Here is a 19,024-nt window from a genome sequence, read left to right on the forward strand (position 1 = left end):
CATTTTCTTAATTATTGTGTTAAGGCATTTATATTCTACATTTAGAAAGATTCACGTAAGAGTAGAATGTGAATGTTTTAAAACAATAACTGAGAAAATGACGTGAAGGCTCTGTTGACCAGTTTGATGGAAGTATTTCGGATTGCATGTGAAAACCCCATACTGTACCCCAGAAGTGCATTAATGTACATAGTTACCATTCAATAAAAAAAATAAAAAAATAGAAAGATTCACATGTACCCTTATAAGATGAACCATAGGTGTGATCCCACCAATCATCCTCCCTCTACCCATCCTTCCCCCTCCCCTCCCCTCCCTCTCCCCTTGCCCCATATTCTTGGGCTATAATTGAGTTATAGCTTTCCTATGAAAAATATAAATTAGTTTCATAGTAGGGCATGTACATTGGGTACTTTTTCTTCCATTCTTGAGATACTTTGCTAAGAAGAATATTTTCCAGTTCCATCCATGTAAACAAGAAGGAGGTAAAGTCTCCATCCTTCTTTAGGGCTGCATAGTATTCCATAGTGTACATACACCACAATTTATTGATCCATTAGTGGGTCAATGGGCACTTGGGCTTCTTCCAAGACCTAGTCAATAAATAATTCTTGATGGAATTTGTTTACCCTAATTATATTCTTGAAAGAGTAATAATGATTTGGTGGAACCAGAAAATGTTTTCTGTTTTATTTCTACAGTATGGAATTCGGGATACTTTTATAGTTAGCTAAGAAGGACTTGGGGGAAAAAAAGATGGGATGAGAAGAGGTGCATTCCAGATGTGAGCAATGTCCTAGAGGCAGGGGGGTAGAAGATGTTCCCGGGCATCAAGATTGGTCCTGTGAGGATAAACGGCAGAGTACCACAGCTGCAAAACACGGTCCTTGTGGGTCACTGCGACAGCCAGGGTAATTTCTGTTAGGGCAGTACTGTTAAACTTTGAAAGTACTGTTGGAAACTTTTAATGCTTGCCCAAGTACAACCTAAATCCTTGGTCTACAATTACTATCTCACAATTCACCCAGTCTCTTAAATGTAATCCATTTCTCTGAGCAACTAGATTTCCAGTTAAACATCCAAACTTTTCTCAACACTCAATGCTTTGATTATTTGTGATGACTAAAGGCTTTGAAAGTTCTAATACAATGATTTTTCCAACCACTTGGGATTTGGTGTCTATACTATGAATAATTTTCTTGCTTTCTGCAAAATGGTCCTAGAAATTTAGTTACCATATTTGATCATTAGTTTTGTTTTGATAAATAATATATTAGTTTGGCTTCTCCTGAGTTTAAATATAGGTAGCCATCTTATTTTTGGAAGTGGTTTTTTCTTGTTCTTAACTTGGTCATTGCCATATTCTCAGTGATTTAGGGATTAGTGTATTTACCTCGCTGTCTATATCACTTTAGTGTTTTCATTTCACATTCTGTATGAAATTCATAAAATAGACATATGTGTGTCTAGCTAGCTCTACTCTTTGAAAAATACCTAACCCCAAAGCAGTGACAGTCAGAGGAGTGTAGAATAGTGATAGGAATTTAAGTTAGGAATTCCACTGGCCCTGGAATTTAAGAGGAATAGATTCTACAGAAACCCTGCCATTTACCAGCTTTGTGATGTTGAGCAAGTCACACACCTGTCCTGGGCCCTGGTTATTTTATAAAAATTCTTATCCTGTCCTGTCTTCAACTGACATAGTAGTCCCCTTTTATCCATGGGAAAGTCCAAGATCTCCAGCGGATGCCCGAAACCACAGATAATAACCAACACTATATATACTATTTTTTATAATCTGAGTGCCAAAGTGGCTACTAAGTGATTACTGGGCAAGTAGTGGACTCAACAAAGACACACTGGAGAAAGAGGTGATGTGTGTCCCAGGCGGGATGGAGCAAGACAGCAGGAGATTTCCTCATGCTACTGACAATGGTACTCAATTAAGACTTAGGAATGGTTTATTTCTGGAATTTTCTATTTAATATTTTTAGATCATGGTTGACTGTGGGTAGAAACTTTGTTAGTGAAACCTCAGACAAGGAAGACTATTGTACTTATTGCCTGTCTGCTGGGTGTGGCATACTGTGCTAGATACCGTACATCCAATTACAGGTGTCTTCTCTGACAAAGCTTAAATAAAGCTGGAGACTTTACGTCCTTCATGTTCACATGGATGGAGCTGGAAAATGTTCTTCTTAGCAAAGTATCACAGGAATGGAAGAAAAAGTATCCAATGTACACACACCTATTATGAAATTAATTTAAACCTTTTTATATGAAAGCTATAACCTAATAACAACCTAAGCATATGGGGAGGGTGGAGGGAGGGGGGAGAGGGTGGAGGGAGAGGGATTCGAGGGTTCACTTCTGTGGTTCATCTTGCAAGGGTACAAGTGAATCTTTCTATGAGTAGAATATGAATGTTTTGACATAATAACTAAGAAAGTTACATGAAGGCTATGTTAACCAGTTTGATGGAAATGTCATGGATTGTGTGTGAAAACACCACACTGTACCCCCAAAGTGCATCAATGTACACAGTTACCATTCAATAAAAAAATAAATAAATAAATAAAGCCTAAAAGGGGAGACTCAGGGTGTCCAGCAGTTTAAGTCGTACAGAGGAATGTTAAGGGTTTTATGAAAGCTGGGATGAGAGCATCCCTTCACAAGATATGGGAGAGCTTCTTAGAGGAGCTGACACTGGGCTGAATTCTGAGTGAACCAGAAAGAGAATGGGGAATGATGTCTTCGCAGGCAGGGAGAGCAGCATGGATGGACACAGACGCATGCCATGGCGTGCTGTCCCTGGGGGATCAATGGGCGGGTGCAGTGGGAGAGAAGGATAGCATGGGGAAGGCGGGACCGGGGCTGGCAGTGCAGTAGTGACAGGCCTGTGGACGAAGCTGGCACTACCACTGCTGCTGATAATCACTACCTTTTGTCGGTGGAATTTAAAATACAAGGCAAGCGCATTTTTAGGTTTTAAAGATTGGCAAAATTAACATTGCAGAGTGCCTAGTTTTTTACCAAATAGTCATTTCTAAAATATATTCTACCATTTCCCAAATGTAAACAAGTATTAAGAAGTACTGTTGTCAAACAGATTAACTAAAGTATCAAGAGCTGAGGAGTGAGGAAAGGATGACATCCTTTCATTCTAAAAACTTTTGCCACTGTTTATTTAAATATTCACCCAAATGTCCAAATCTCAACATATTCTTGAGAATAATAGCGGGGCTTACTTGGTAGTACGAGTATTTATCTGATTTTACTTCTCCTGAGCATAGATGTTCAGTATAGTTTTTGTTTCTTGGCACAATATTATGAGTATTCAAATTAAAGCTATTTTTCATGTTTATTATAGCAGTAACATATTGAATGCTAAATAGAAGAGAGAAAGTTTAAATTTGAAATCGCAATGGTATAGAAATGCTGAAATTCAGTACACCCGTAATTACTAAATTCAAATGCTTTTGTTGGATCTATTTACTTGGTTTATTTAATCTTATGAACATCAGGAACAATTATTCACAACCTTGACAATAATACAATTGGCCCTGCATATCTGTGGTTATGCACCTGAGGATCTAACCTACTGTGACTCAAAAATATCTGGAAAAAAATAATCTATACTGGACATGTACAGACTGTTTTTCTGGTTATAAGCAGTAACAATTAACAATCATATACATGGCATTTGCATTGTTTTGGCATTACAAGTTATCAAGAGATCATTTAAAGTATATATACACAGGTTATATGCAAATGTTCCACCCTTTTATATGAGGGACTTGAGCATCTGCTGATTTTGGTATATGAGGGAGGTCCTGGAACAAATTCCAAACAGATACCGAGGGATGGTTATGTATACAAAGTGAATAGTAAATGGTTAAAATTGTACATATGACTTACCAGGCTCTGTGTCCGGGTTCTCTGGACCTTGCCTCCAGAGGAGGGCAGCTGGCAGAAGTAAGACAATAGGATTTTGGAGGGAGAGATAGATTGAAAAGACTTATCCTGAAGGTTGTTCATGGATGGATGGAAGTAAGGGACGGAGATAAAACACAGCTAGGTTTCAGATCTATGAAGTATAGAGTATAAATGTCTTAACACAATAATTAAGTAAATGAGATGAGGTATATATTAACCAGTGTGATGTAAGCATTCCTAATTCTATATGAAACCAGCACATTGTACCCCATCAATGCATAAATGTATACACAATCTATGTGTTTGTGATTAAAAAAAAAAAAAAAACACAGCTGGGAGGTAGGTAAGGCCAGAAGTTGGATCTTGCAATCATGCTGGTTAGGGAAGTGAGATTATTAATACAAGTTAGATGCAAAGCTGGTGGTCAAGTAGAGAGGAAAGACTCAGCAGCGTATTATTGAGTCAATGGGATCCCAGGATGAGGATTTAAATTTGCATGCAGTCCGTATTCTATTTTTGCACTCAAAAAACTCAGAAAGTCATGATTGGACTCACAAAAAAGCTACATGAGAAGGGAAGTTCTAGGAGGAAATACATGTCCAAGATTCAATCTTTGCAGACAAAGGGCTAAATCTGATAAGACAAGTAAACATGAAAACAGTCCACGCTAAGTCCAAGGGAGAGTGTGCCAAGAGCTTTATTGGAGGTAATTAAGTTACACCGGAAGGCTCCTCCACCCTGGCAACTCCTCTGCTCCAACATTGTCTAAATGATGGAGGTAGAAATTAAAATGGACACTTCAGATGTGGGAAACTTCATGTCCAACTGTAACGAAGAGTATTAAAGCTTCCTCCTCAGCCCGCATTCAGCATGTCCTTACCTTTCATCTCTCCACTCCAGGAACGCTGGTCTGTTATACTCAGCTCTAATCACCCTACACTGGCTCTCCACTAAGCCTTTCTTTAATGCTGGAAATGGGAACCCTCTGCTAGAAATGGGTTTCTCTACTTCATTAAAAAAGCTTTTTATTAAAAAAAAAGAACAACCTTTTTTCCTTTTTCTTATTTCAGGATATAAGGGGTTACACACCTTTTGATTGCATAATTTACTCTTATACATTTCAGGTTAAAGTTTTAAGTGTGCCCTTCACTCAGAAAGTGTGCATTCTACCTGTTAGGTGTGAATTGACCCAACCCCTCCTCCCCTTCCTACCTACTGATTCTCACTGAGTTTAACTTCCATGTGTGCACGTAAGTGTGATTGACTAGTTCCGATTGAGTATTAAGTACATATGAAGTTTGTTTCTTCATTCCTGTGATACTTCACTTAGAGAAGATTGGTCACCAGTTCCATCCAGGTTGTTACAAATGATACTAAATAGTTATTTTCTTTTGTTTTGTTTTTTTGAGACAGAGTCTCTCACTATGTCACCCTCAGTAGAGTACCATGGTGTCATAGCTCACAGCAAACCTCAAACTCTTGGGCTTAAGCAATCTCTTGCCTCAGCCTCCCAAGAAGCTGGGACTATAGGCACCTGCCACAACGCCCTGCTATTTTTTGTTATAGTTTGGCCAGGGCCAGGTTTGAACCCGCCACCTCAGTATATGGGGCCAACACCCTACCCACAGGCACTGCCCCAGTTGTTTGAGTTTTTCATATTGATTTGCTTAAGTTCTTTGTAGATTCTGGTTATCAGCTCTCTATTGGAAGTATAGCATGCAAATACATTCTCACATTCTGTGGGTTCTCTATTTCCTCTGTTCACTGTGTCATTGGCTGTACAGACGCTTTTTAATTTGATGAGGTCTTATTTGTTTATTTTTGTTGTTGCTGTGATTGCTTTTAAGGTCTTCTTTATGAATTCTTTCCTTAGGCTGATAACTATAAGAGTTTTTTCAACACTCTCTTCTAGAATACTTATAGTTTCATGCTTTAGGTTTAAGTTTTTCATCCATTGTGAATTAATTTTTGTAAGCAGTAAGAGGTGCAAATCTGGTTTCAGTGGCTATCCAGTTTTCCCACCACTATTTGTTGAATAAGAATTCTTTTTATCAGTGTATGTTTTATCTGCTTTGTCAAAAATCAGATGGGATATGAGGATGGTTTCATCTCTGGGTTCTCTGTTCTGATCTATAGATCCATGTCTCCATTTCTGTGCCACTACTATGCTGTTCTGGTTACTATAGCCTTGTAGTATAGTCTAAAGTCTGGTAACATGATACCTCCCACTTTATTCTGATTGTATGAGATTGCATTGGCTATTCAGGGTCTTTTCTGCTTCCATACAAAGCATAGAACTGGAAAGGCTTTTTCATCCTTCAGTGTTCCCTGCTCCTTTACTGACTGAGAAAGTAACACATTCCCTCTCTCGGGCTCCTCTGGCACAAGTTTACCTAAATGCTAATGGTGGAAGTTAGGTAAGGATATGTCCTTGAGGCATGTGCAAAGGTCAATAATTTAAATTCTACAAATGAATGGTTATATTTCTGACTCCACAGCTCACTTGGTGTGTATTTTGGACAAATAATATACTTTCTTGGAGCCGTAGTTCCTTACTACTATTTTCATGGGGATTTGATAAGATAGTGGATGTAAAGCACCCAGCATAATGTTAGACCAAAATTAGCATGTTTTGTTTGTTAAATTTAATATGTGGAATATTTAATATAAATGAATGCAAATGTAAACTTGATTTTGAGGACTACCTTCAACTCAGTAAAGAAGTTTGATATCTGAATTATTACATAGCCCCTTTGGTAAATTCCTTGATGCCATATAAGAATAAATCATTCTCATCTCTGAGAAATTCTACAAATGATATTTTAATCATGCTCTACATATAAGCCACACAGAAAGTTATTTCAGTTATTTTCATAAACGTATTTGATTTTCTTGGTGTTGTACTCTTTTTGCAATTCTGATTTTCAGTTTATCATTGAAACAGATGCACTATGCCCCCTTAACTTCCTTCTAGCTTAGCAGAATTCAGATTCCAATGGTTTGCCAATCAGGACCTGAATGATACTTGTTGAATGATTATCACATTTTAAAACAATTTTCAAAATCCCAAAAAACAAAGTCCAAGTGTAGAAAAGGCACCACTTCTATTGCCAATTCTCCCATCTCCATCTGTGCTGCCTAAAAGTGTCTGCTTTCTGTACTTACAAGACATTAGTCTTTTGGCACTATCATCCAGAGCAAATAATGTGGATGTAATAATAGCAAATGATCTGGCATGTGCATCAAGTGAAAATAGAGTTTACAAATGCACAGTAATGTATCCTGAAAGAATACATCAGCTTTTAAAATGTGTTTCTTGAACATACTTGTGTTCAGTTGAGACAACATCACATCCATTATTAGAAAGGTAGAACATTTCTTTGTATTCTAGGAGGATTCTTGATAGATGGTTGCTATATTTAGCCATGAAAACTCACATCTCACTTAAGAGGAAAGAACCCTCTGGTTGGAGAGAAAACCAAGAATTGGAGTATGTCAAGTTCCCTGTTTAAAAGGAGATATAAAAATTGAGACAAAACTCAAGGAAATGGGTAAAAGGATCAAATAATGATGTTCATCTGCAATTTAGGGTTTGAAAGCAGAAAATAAAAATAAATAGAACATTTATCATTCACGCATTTCTTTGTTCAAAGCATTCCTCTCTCTCTTGACCAAGTCAAGATACTAGCTCAGCTTATGGGTATCTATGGAAGCAAGTGGGGATATGGTTAATGAGTAATGTGTGTTGGGGAGGAGTAGTGGTGAGAGTGGTAAGCGGCATGCTTCAGAAGATGGAAATACAAGATTAGAAGAAGAAAGTAAAGAGTGAAAAATACTCATCCCAGAAGCCAAGAGAGAAGACCTCTATTTCTCCAACCTGGAGAGCCAGGGAGAAAAGAGCCAGAATAAAGCATGTTGGTGGGCAACACTGAGGGCCCTGGTGGTAGATCCCGCATAGAAGAAGCACTGCTATTCAAAGTTCATTTTTATTTACTCCTGGGGTATAATGAAAACTAAATCAACTGCATTTAAAGATCCAGGGACTGGCCAGGCACGGTGGCTCACACCTGTAATCCTACAACTCTGGAAGACCAAGGTGGGTGGATTACCTGAGCTCATGGGTTCAATAACAGCCTGAGAAAGAGCGAGACCCCCGCCTCTAAACATAGCCGGGTGTTAGGCATGATGTCATGTGAGAGGAATCCTCCCCTTTTTAGTGCATGCAGGCTGCTGTGTGCAATATCATAGGGCTCCCTTATAAACAACAGAAATTTATGTCCTCATAGTTTTGAAGGCTGGGAAGTTTAAGATCAAGGCTCTGGCAGATTTGGTGTCCAGAGAGGCCCTGTTTCTTGGTTCATAGATAGCTGTCTTACTGCTGTGACTTCACATGGAGAAGAAGCAAGGGGCTCCCTGGGGTCCCTTACACAGTGGCAGTAATTCCATTCATGAGGGCCCAGCTCTTGTGACCTGACTGCTGCTCAAAGTCCCTTCCATCCATATTATTACACTGGGGATTATGTTTCAACATATGAAACATTCAATCTATAACATTCAGTTTATGTACATATATCGCAGACATAAAAAATACTGAAAATACTTTGACTATGAGGAGAAGGTTTCTCAGGAAATGCTTTAAGTGGGATTTGAAGGATACAGAGGAGTTTCCTAAGCTGAGAAAAAGAGGGAGCCCAAAGTTCTATTCAATCCCGTCCCTCTGCAAGATTGTATTTATCAGACCTTCTTTATCACAGCCTGAATCATCAGCCAGCTTGAATTGCTCACACAATGTAGGGGGTAAAAATGACATAAATTATGTAAAAGATATAAGGGAGAGAAGGGCAAGGAGGCAGGTAGGTAAAATCCATTCTGCTGGGGTTTCTATTTCTCTATTCAGTGGTTTAGTAGTAGCAGTGGGGCCGAGTAGACTGAAGTTTCCTCACTTCAAACTATTAATATTTTCTATTGGAGCACTTTGCACTTCACCATAACATAAGGAGCAATCAGGAGCAAGACTCTGTTTCAAAAAGAATAGGCAGAATAAAATAATGGATAAAAGTCTTGACTGACTTTGAATTCAGGCAGTTGTAGGGTCTAAATCTTCCCCCGTCCCTGGGTCGCAGGTGTCTCCTATGTAAACCGGAGCAGCTGGACTGGAGGAATTTCAGTGGTCCTTTCAGTTCTGACAGTGATGCCAAAAATACAACATTTCTTGTGTGATCGCCAAGAAATGGTTCTATGATCCAACACAGAACTTTGTAGTCTTAGGGCTGAAAGGGGACTGACAAGTCCCTTCCTTCACAGAGGAGGAAACTAGAGTTATATCTCTACCCTTCCCAAAATCATTGCTGTAACAGTCACTAATTATTAATAGCTTGTGGTTCTTCAGAGAGAAGGAAAAATGTTTATTGAGTGAATTTGGAAGTAATTGGGTAGGCTAAATGAGTTTTCCAGTTATAACCTATAGGTATAAATTTAAATTAGATGAAAACATTTTTCATGTCATGTTTTAAATGACAGACTTCAGGTAGTTAAGAGAGGGCCAAGGAATACCAGCATCACTGTCTTACAACCCCAGGGCCTACAGCTCAGGACACAAGGGACTCCTCTAGGAAGAGCCCCAGTTTGGGTCCCACCTGTAACTACACTCTGTCTTGGCTTCCTGCGTAGTCCAGGAGCATCATCTCATCTTCTTCTGCATCTTCTGCATCTTCTGCATCTTCTTCTGCATCTTCTGCATCTTCTTCTGCATCATCTCAGTGGGGCAAATGATTAAGAGAAAAAAAGACAATGTAGAAAGCTCTGGAATGCCTTTTAAAATAAACTTTTAAAGAGATAGGTGTAAAAATCTATTGGTCTTGTTTTTAGTAAATTGTAGACTGTCGGTATCATCCGCAATTGGTCATGAACTGCCAAATCCCTGCTGATAAAGCCCTTGTGTTAATACACCTGTGGGATTCATTATGCTATTGTATTCTTTTGCTGTTATTTAATTTCAGTTGGTTTAAAGTCCTCATTAATCTTTTCCTCCATTTTTACTAACAGGGCTTTTGGCACCGGTCACACAGCTATTATAATTGCTTCATTTCTGCATTTCACTTTGCCTGGGTAGCCACAGCCACTATGTGAATTGGGATTTGAATATCAACACAAACCAGAAAGACTTTCACCAAGTAAGAGCACAGGTAATGGAAAAAAAAAAGCACTTTCCTATTATTCATTATCACAAATGATACATTTGTGCCATATCAATCAGGCATCATGCAGAACGTATTATGAAGGTTCCTTATTGCTGGAAACACATTTACTATCATTACCATTTTCCAGCCTTTTAACAAGAACTTCAGTTTGCACTACAATACCAATAGGACAAGGCCTCCAACCCACAAATGCATAGAGACTTGCATATCACTGTGGGGAGGGCTGTGAGGGAGTGGGGCATCTGTAGATCTAACTCCCAGTCTGCTTATAACTAGTTATTGGACTAGAGAAAAGCTGTTTCTTCCCCCACCCCCACTGATCCTCATTTCTCAATTTTGTCTAATAAGTGTTTGGGTTACAAAGTGTATGAAGTTCATTCCAGCTGTGAAGATACAGTGTAAACACCATGGGTCCACAGACTTATCCATACACCAGTACCTGGCACATCATAGGTTTTCAGTGAATATTTAATGAATGAATCACAGACTGGTCATACTATTTGTTAACTTCTCAGGCCTGAATGTTCATGTGATATTACAACAAAAAAAATCAAGCATCTATGTTTTTGGAACTTTTGTGGGAGGAGTATAGAGTAAGGAAATGGCTTTATCCAAATGTCTACATTCTTATAAAGCAGGATTTTTATGATGATTCTGGACTAAAACATTTGGACTGTTCTTAGCACCATAACTCAAGGATTGTTTTGGTCTTTATGATGATTCCATAGAAATTCAAGAAGTTACATTTGCATGTTATTTTAACAGGTTATTTCTTATCTATAGAGTGAAAAGAGGGCAATTGATTGAAAAGTGTTATCTTCTAGTAATCTGTTTAAACTGATTAAACCTGTGTCAATCTGATACCTAAACATTAGTAAAACTGGCCTACTCCATTTTAAGTGGGCATTATGCCAGTGTAACAGATAGGCCTTGAAATTGTCAGTTGATAGCTTGTGTATAAATCTCTAATATTGTCAAGTAGACAAAGTCCTCAGCAAGAAATGTCAAAAATGTTTGTCATTGGTTTCCACATGCCTTACCATGCATTATCCCGTGGCCACACCAGACTGAAGCCTCCTTGGACTCCTAATAGCCTACTGGTAAACCATGTGGACAGGTAACCCCTTGGAAAAATACACCTAGATGAACCACATCTAGATGAACCGCATCTTCTTCTGCTCTTCCGCATCTTTCATAGACTGTTCCTTAACTCCCTTCCCTGCAACCTGAGCCAGTTCTACTGAAGCTTCATCACTTGTCATTTTCTTCTTAGGAAAGCTACTTCTTCCTTTTCACTCAATGAAGACAATGAGAACCTCACACATGGTTAGCAATTAAGCTTCGTTTGCTCCCTGAGAGATACTATCTGATCTCTACAGTCTTGTCACCCTCACATGGCTTTGCTGTATCGATCCACTATCTTCTTGTCCTCTGACATTTTTGCTATCTTCCTTATTCTTCCTTCTTCTGTAATCAGTTTCCTCCAGTCTGCTCTGCTCTTTGTGAAGGCGTGGTCTGCCTATTAGCCTGCCAAAGAGGGATACCTGACCTCAGGTTCAGAAAAACCAGAACCTGGGCCTGATTATTTATGGGTTTTGTCCCAAAGTTAACACTGAGACAATGTATTAAATGACTTTGTGCCTCACAGTAGTAATCTTGCTACCTGTTGCTGTCCACCTGTGACCTGGTTTATGCCATCAGGATTGCTGATTGATGCCTCTCATTTGCCAGGTGAATTGGCTTTCTGGCCATGAAAAACAGCTGTATTACATTAAGCTCATTTATAGACTCATCAGGTGTTAAATAAAGCCTCTGAGTAGCACTCACTCTTCTACAAGCTGGAGATATGACGGTGAAATTGATGGAAATGGTCCTTGTTCTTCTGGAACTTACATTCCGGTGGCAATTTAGAATTGCCATCCTCAGTGGAGACTGAGCCGACCACTGGTTCACTCTTATAGTGAGTACTCACTTGTAGAGGTGAGTTGACTTAGGTGTCATCACCAAAACATGTTCCAAATGGCCAACTGTTATTTTTTATAAAAGATCATCCAGTTATAAAAGATGAACAGTAAGAAAAGCATCTTATATAAAGAAAAGATCACAAATTCCTCTCAATTTCCAATCAGCAGTTCTGGAAAAACAAAGTGAGTCTATGGAAGAAAAAGTAAGTGAGCTCGTAATTGATCTGACAAATTAGTTATGTCTGGTTAAATTTTTAATTAAAAGTAATGCATTGCTGTTAATTAATTTCAGTAATTTATATTATTTCCGTACATTCATTACTAACAGGGACCAAAGCTAGAAGAATCTGAATATGTACAGACAGACAATCAATCATATGAGTTGACTAGAAATTCGAAGGCGTCTCAGCATTGAAGGTGTGTTCTCATTTGATGGTGTAGTACAACTAGTATGGCCATATGATTTATTGTTCAAGCCAGGACAGATTTTGATGGGCACTCTGACAATTAAGCTGTGACAATAAGCATAAACAGGAAACATCTTGAACATACCACAATGTAAGGTCACCCCCAATACAAGGAATCTAATTCCACCTAATTCTTGGCATTTTTGAAATAGCAAATTGCCAGACTGGACTATTTCTCCTGTTCAGATTTTCTTTTTTTTTTTTTTGAGACAGAGCCTCAAGCTATCCCCCTGGGCAGAGTGCTGTGGCATCACAGCTCACAGGAACCTCCAACTCCTGGGCTAAAGCGAGTCTCTTGCCTCTGCCTCCCAAGTAGCTGAGACCACAGGCTCCCACCACAACGCCCAGCTATTTTTTGGTTGCAGCCATCATTGTTGTTTTGGCGGACCCGGGCTGGATTCGAACCCACCACCTTAGGTGTATGTGGCTGGCGCCTTAGCCACTTGAGCCACAGGCGCCGAGCCACTCTCCTGTTCAGATTTATCTTTAAGCAAGTTCGTAACAAGTAGGTCAAATGATTTTTTATTAATACTTTCAGGAAATAATTGTTCCTTTAAATCCTCTTCCACTTAGGGTAGGGAAAGATTAGACCCTTTTCTTACTACATTTTTAATAAGGGGGGTCCTTAAAGGCTCTCAGCCCCTAATCTTTAGCCCAAATGGATCCAGGACTCTAATGATAGTGAATATAATTTATTGAGTGATCAGTATTTTAGACAACTTTATATGTGTTATGGTCAGTCCTTACAGCATCTCTGCCTAGAAGATACTACTCACATTTCCAAAAGAAGCTAGGTCTCATACAGATTGAGTAAATTGCCAGGATAAAACAATAAGTAATAATAGGCAAGCTATACGAACCCACGTCTGTCTGGTGCCAAAAACTATTATTTTCACTATGTTCTACTGTCTTTCTACCCAAATTTATGGCAGAAAACTCAGGTGATATAAAGAGGCTTTATATCTTTTCAAGGCTGGAATTGGAGCTCTGGCAATGAGCGTTTCTCTGCCTCATTCCACTTTCCTCTCTTACACTGAAGGTTCACATCTCCTGGAGAAACCTGGACAATGACAATAACTTCTCATGTTCAAAGGCACTTTTGGAGTCTCATATGGTTCCTTGCCCTCCTCTGCCCCCCAACCCTGTGAAGCTCTGGCTTCAAGAGGTATCTCCACGTATCTCTTCTAGGAAACTTTCTTAAAATCCCCAGGCTGGCTAACTGCCACTTCTCCTGCACTCCCACTCCACTGGGACAACCTCTGCCTTACACCTCACCATTAAAAAAAATAATTTCTCTTTCTATCATCATTAATAAGCTTTATGATTCTGTAGGAAAGAGATCATATTTTATTGATACCTTAACTTCCCCGTGTCTCAGGTTGTTCATCTTTAAAATAGAGGGGACAATAATATTAACCTTATACAGTCTTAGAAAGGTAGAATTAATTAAAACATGCTAGCTGCATATTATCATCATCATTAATTGTTATCTTAGAGCCTGTAGTCAATGTCACAAAATATATATACTGAATATTATTAATTCAGACGTTTATCATTGTTTCCTGTGTTCAAGACACTTGGTAGAGTACCGTGAAAAATTAGGGACCTGCTTTTAAAAGTTAGGGTGGAAAAAAGGAATAAGATATTTCCATAAGTAATTATGACACAGAATAGAAAGTAAATAAGTGCTGTAAGAGAAGGAAAGGCATAGAATCATCAGTGACCTTGCAGAGAATATTCTCAGACTAAAGCAAGGAAGACTTCAAGAGTGGGAAGGAACTTTAGCTGGAGTTTGAGGAAAACATAAGATTTGGGTACACAGACACTTGTGGTAGGTGGGGTGGATGAGGTAAATGTATCCCCCCGTAACTATGCAAGTAAAGGTATTGAAAAGGAACATTTTGAGGGTTTTTTAGAGTAATTGCTACTACTGTCTAGGTGTTAAGCTTGGAGAAGAACAGCAAGATCTTGAGTGTCAGACCACAAATTTTGCACTAACTTTGATTTGTTTTCTATTTATAAAGCACCTGGATTTTTAAAATTATAAATCAAAATAAAGAAAATTTATGATCTAGAAGGCTCTCCTTGTTCTCATTTACTATAGATAACAGGGAGGCAGTTATGTAAGAAATCATCCAGGAGTAGATGGATTTTTGCCTGTACATTCAAGGCAAGAAACTCAGGTTCTGAGACCAATCTGCTCCACAATGTGGTCTTATCAAGTTAAGTACCACCCCTCTGCCTTTAGTTACTCCATCCATAAAATATTAAGAGTATATACAGATGTGCTCCATAACTTTCAAGAAGGAATAACTTCAAGTATGTAATTTGGTATAGTATTGAGTGGAGAATTTGGCTCAGTGCCTGTAGCACAGTGGTTACACCCTCACAAACACTGAGGGTGGTGTGTTTGAACCTGGCCTAGGCCAGCTAAACAACAATGACAACTGCAACAAAAAATAGCTAGGTGTTGTGGCAGGCACCTGTAGTCCCAGCTACTTGGGAGGCCAAGGCAAGAGAATTGCTTAAGCCCAAGAGTTTGAGGTTGCTGTGAGCTGTGACACCACACACTCTACTGAGGACGACATAGTCAGACTCTGTCTCAACAACAACAACAACAACAAAAAAAAAAAGGAGGATTTGCTTAATCTCAGTGAAATAGGATATTGCTCTTAAGGAGCAAATCTACTCCCACCATTAGCCTACTTCCTAAACCTATCCAACATTTAAAAGATACCCTGAGTTTTGTGATTTTTTGGAACATTAATTAGAGAATCTAAAAATTAGTAAACCCTAAGTTATGACCTCTTTAATCCCATATTTCTAGATGCTGTGGGAGTCCTCCACTAAATAAATGTCCATGTCTGGCTGAACCGCCATGATTTCTATTTGTAATCATAGCCCTGGCACTGGAAAATCCCAGGATGCCTCTAAATCACCAGAAAATGATTACATTAGAGTTAGCCTCAGGTTTCTTGTTAGGAGTACATTTTATTGTATGTCAATATGTTGGAAATTGGGAATACAAGTCTACAGAGGAAGGATCTTCGGGTGATCTCAATTGTGTGATTAACCTGCACATCTCTTTCCTTAACCATTCTAGGTAACAGGGCTTCTGAATTCGCTTTTGTGCCTGAGAATATTCTCCTGGGAGAATTTGAACTATTGAATAAAGGTAGTAGATGCACCATATTTTTTCCTGTTAAATATTTTTTATATAAACTAATACAATGTGGGCTTTAAAATATTTAGTTATGAAAGTAGCACTTCAAGGAATTTTTGGCTTAACAGTTTTCTCTAGAGCCTTATACAAGAAAGAGAACATTCCTCTCCAACTTCACAAAGATGATACGGTGTTTCATTTTAATAGTACTTGTAACCTTGCAAGCTTTGGGGTCTTGCTTCTTGGTAGATTGTTGTAGCTATGAAGAGCATCTACAAATGTCTTCAGTACATTTTTGTGTTCTTTATTATGTTTTGTTTGTTTGGAGAACTTTAGAAGCCTTGCTGCCTGCTCGTACAATAGTGTCGACGTGGAGGGAGGAAAACACTGAGTCTCAGCAAAGCAGGAGAATATTAACCTTTGGCAGCTCCAGGACTACTACCCCATTCCTGAAAAAGAAAACAAAACAATACGAGAATATAAGGAGAGATGGGAAGTCTGGGGAGAGGAGAGGGAAGCAGACACCTGGAAAGTTACTGCAGCCAACAGGAAGAGAAACCCCAATGGTGAACGTTAATTAAATCGGATTCGTAAATCCCTTGTCTCTGCCTAAGGAATAAAACCATACCCTGCCAGGAGACCCCTGCTTCCCCTAAGGCTTTAGCAATCCTTCCTGAAGAATCGTATGTATGTGTCTGATGCACAGTCCCAGTTCAGTCCATTTTCTAGTTTGCAGAGGAAAATCCGGTCCGGCGTTTATTTTTAGCAGCGCTTCCCTGTGACCGAATGCTACAGCTCTTCAGCTGGGATAACTGAGGACCGTATTGGGGAACTAAGCGAAGGGGGCGGGGGAGCGGGAGGCGGGGACAGGGGAGGGGGAACGCCCTGCGCATGCGTGCCAGCGCCCATGCAAATCTGCTGTACATCCAGAGAGCAAAGTGGGATGATCTGTCACTACACCTGCAGCACCACGCTCGGAGGACAGCTCCTGCTCGCAGCTTCCAGGCCCAGGTAAAAAAATAAAAAAATAAAAAGAAATCTGAGCGGGCACCGTGCATGCATTTCAGTATCAGATGCGCGTCTCAGCCTATGCTCTGTAGAGGCAAGCTGCTGCTGCTGCTAAGTGTCCTTTGGTGGCTGATTGCAGCTTCAAGGTTTAAGAAATCCCATCTTTCAGGAAGCCTGAGGGGAAGGAAGGAAGTACGGGCGAAATCATCAGATTGGCTTCCCAGATTTGGGAATCTGAAGCGGACCCACGTCTTCCGGCCAACTTCCATTGAACTTCCCAGCACTCGAAAGGGACCGACATGGAGAGCAAAGGTATGTGGTTGTCCCTATCGGGGGACTTCCCGCTGCATGTGCGTGTGGCCAGGGCAATCCTCAGCGAGAGGACTGCAGTGCTTGGGGAGCGAGCATCATACTAGGTCGACAGAGGAGGAGATGCTCTGTCCGTTGCAGCACCGGGGAAGTGTGGCAGGAAGGCGACTTCTTTTTAACTCCCACAGCTTTGAAGACAGTGTTTAATACTCCATCAGTTGCGTAGTGAAGTGTGATGAGTTTTTCTGTGGGGGGTAGGAGAGCCCCCCCAAAATGGAGGAGGAGGAAAGATGTGTTGGTAAAGCAGTTGCTTTTCTGTGTAATGGATGGACTCAAACATATTTCATTTGCTTCAGAATTGCTGACAGGAACGTTTGTATCTGATATCCAATAAGCCATTGCCAAAAAATAAAAATCTTTGGATTTCTCTACCCCCACCATATGAAGATGGTATTTCTGGGTGTGTATGACCACATCCTACTGCATTTTGAATGTATATCAGCAGAGAAATTGGGTCTATTTGAAACAGCATGCGTTAGAACTGACCTCTAAGAAGAACGGTGTATCGGAGTACCGCTTGGTTCGAAAGCACGGTGCCTTGGCTAGTTCTAAACATGTATGTACTAATATTCTCATAAGCAAATCTGCATCCTGTACACATACCAACTGGTAAGTGAACTGCAAAAATAACTTCTGGATGGCATATTCAACACACATAAAGAGATGACTATTAAAATTGTAAGCTCAGATAGCCTTTGGATTTAACCCCATCTATGCCGGTCTGTTTCTCCTCCTCTAAACGCCCACCAGGTTGGGAGAGGCTTGAGGAGTGTGGTCAGATATCCAGTAGGAATATTGGGTGTCTTTCATTCTGGTGAAGCCAGAAGAAATGATGTCAACTTTTATGAAACTATATTCATTACCCAGAACTTGAGAAGCTATATTTGAAACAAGGTTTTATTTTTAAACCAGGAATATGTCAGTCACTGTGGTAATGTACCCAGCATCAGGGAGTGGTGGTGGGTTACCTATTTCTGGGCTGATTAATAAAACAGGACTATGGAATGATACCAGTTAATGTTCAAGAAAGTATTTTAAGTATTTAATTAGTAGATTTAACGTATTTGAACCTAGGTAAGCACTTACAATATACAAGGAACTGAATCGACATAGATTAAGACTAGCTGGTAATTTTCAGTTTAGACAAATTATTTTCACGATACATTGATGGACATCTCCATGTCTGACAATGATGTACACATATGAGAGAATCCATATCTATAAATATACATGAGGCATATAGTTATTAACTCTATTATTGAATTCATTTTAAAATGAAAGCCTGTCTTTTTTAACAAATAAAGGTCTGTAATATTGTAGTTGATTAAGCATTTCTGGAATATAAGCTTAGCAACAGAAAGAGTATTGTTTTACTGTGAAACAGTTTTTCGTGTTTAGATGACACCTGCTATTTGGCCATTCAATTTGGTTATTTGGCAAGAGTTCTTGGTAACATTTTTGCCTCCAATTCCTGGTCCATCGTAAATAGAGGAGGTATTTCTCAGCAATAATCTTTCATTTTCCTTTGTTACCCATGAAACATGCTACATATTACTCAGAGTTCCTGGTGGTTTATATCTCAGATTGCTAGCAGTAGAGTTCTAGCTATTCTTCCAGTCTTGGTAAGTTCAAAAAGCAGGAAGAATCTCAGAAATACCTCTGAACAGGAACAGGCCAGAAGTTGTAGGTCAATCCAGATAGCAGCAGTACAGCAAGTACAGCGCTGTAGCAATGAAGACTTTTGTTATAAGCCAACACTGTGATCATTTTGCAGAGGTCCCATAATTGCCTTTGACAAAAGATAAGACAAAAGTCTTTATGTACGTTAATTCCTGAACTTTATGAAGCTGAGTTAGCCAGTTAGCAATCAGATTAAGAATAGCTAATTACTTATACTTGGCCTCACTTTCTACACTG

The 19,024-nt window shown here is 39.4% G+C and overlaps 1 protein-coding gene across 1 annotated transcript in view; it reads left to right on the plus strand.

The window, feature by feature from the left end:
* Window positions 1-16,668: 16,668 nt before the first annotated feature.
* FGF12 (fibroblast growth factor 12) overlaps window positions 16,669-19,024 on the plus strand; it is a 530,610-nt gene continuing 528,254 nt past the window's right edge. Inside the window, exons 1-2 of the mRNA XM_012806903.1 lie at window positions 16,669-16,741; window positions 16,908-17,050. Of these exons, the coding sequence (XP_012662357.1) occupies window positions 17,038-17,050 (13 nt within the window). The 5' untranslated portion in view covers window positions 16,669-16,741; window positions 16,908-17,037. The remainder of the gene's footprint in view (window positions 16,742-16,907; window positions 17,051-19,024) is intronic.

The sequence above is a fragment of the Otolemur garnettii genome, unplaced genomic scaffold, assembly GCF_000181295.1.
Source record: "Otolemur garnettii isolate 467f Iridium unplaced genomic scaffold, OtoGar3 scaffold00060, whole genome shotgun sequence".
Classification (NCBI taxonomy): Eukaryota; Metazoa; Chordata; class Mammalia; order Primates; family Galagidae; genus Otolemur; species Otolemur garnettii.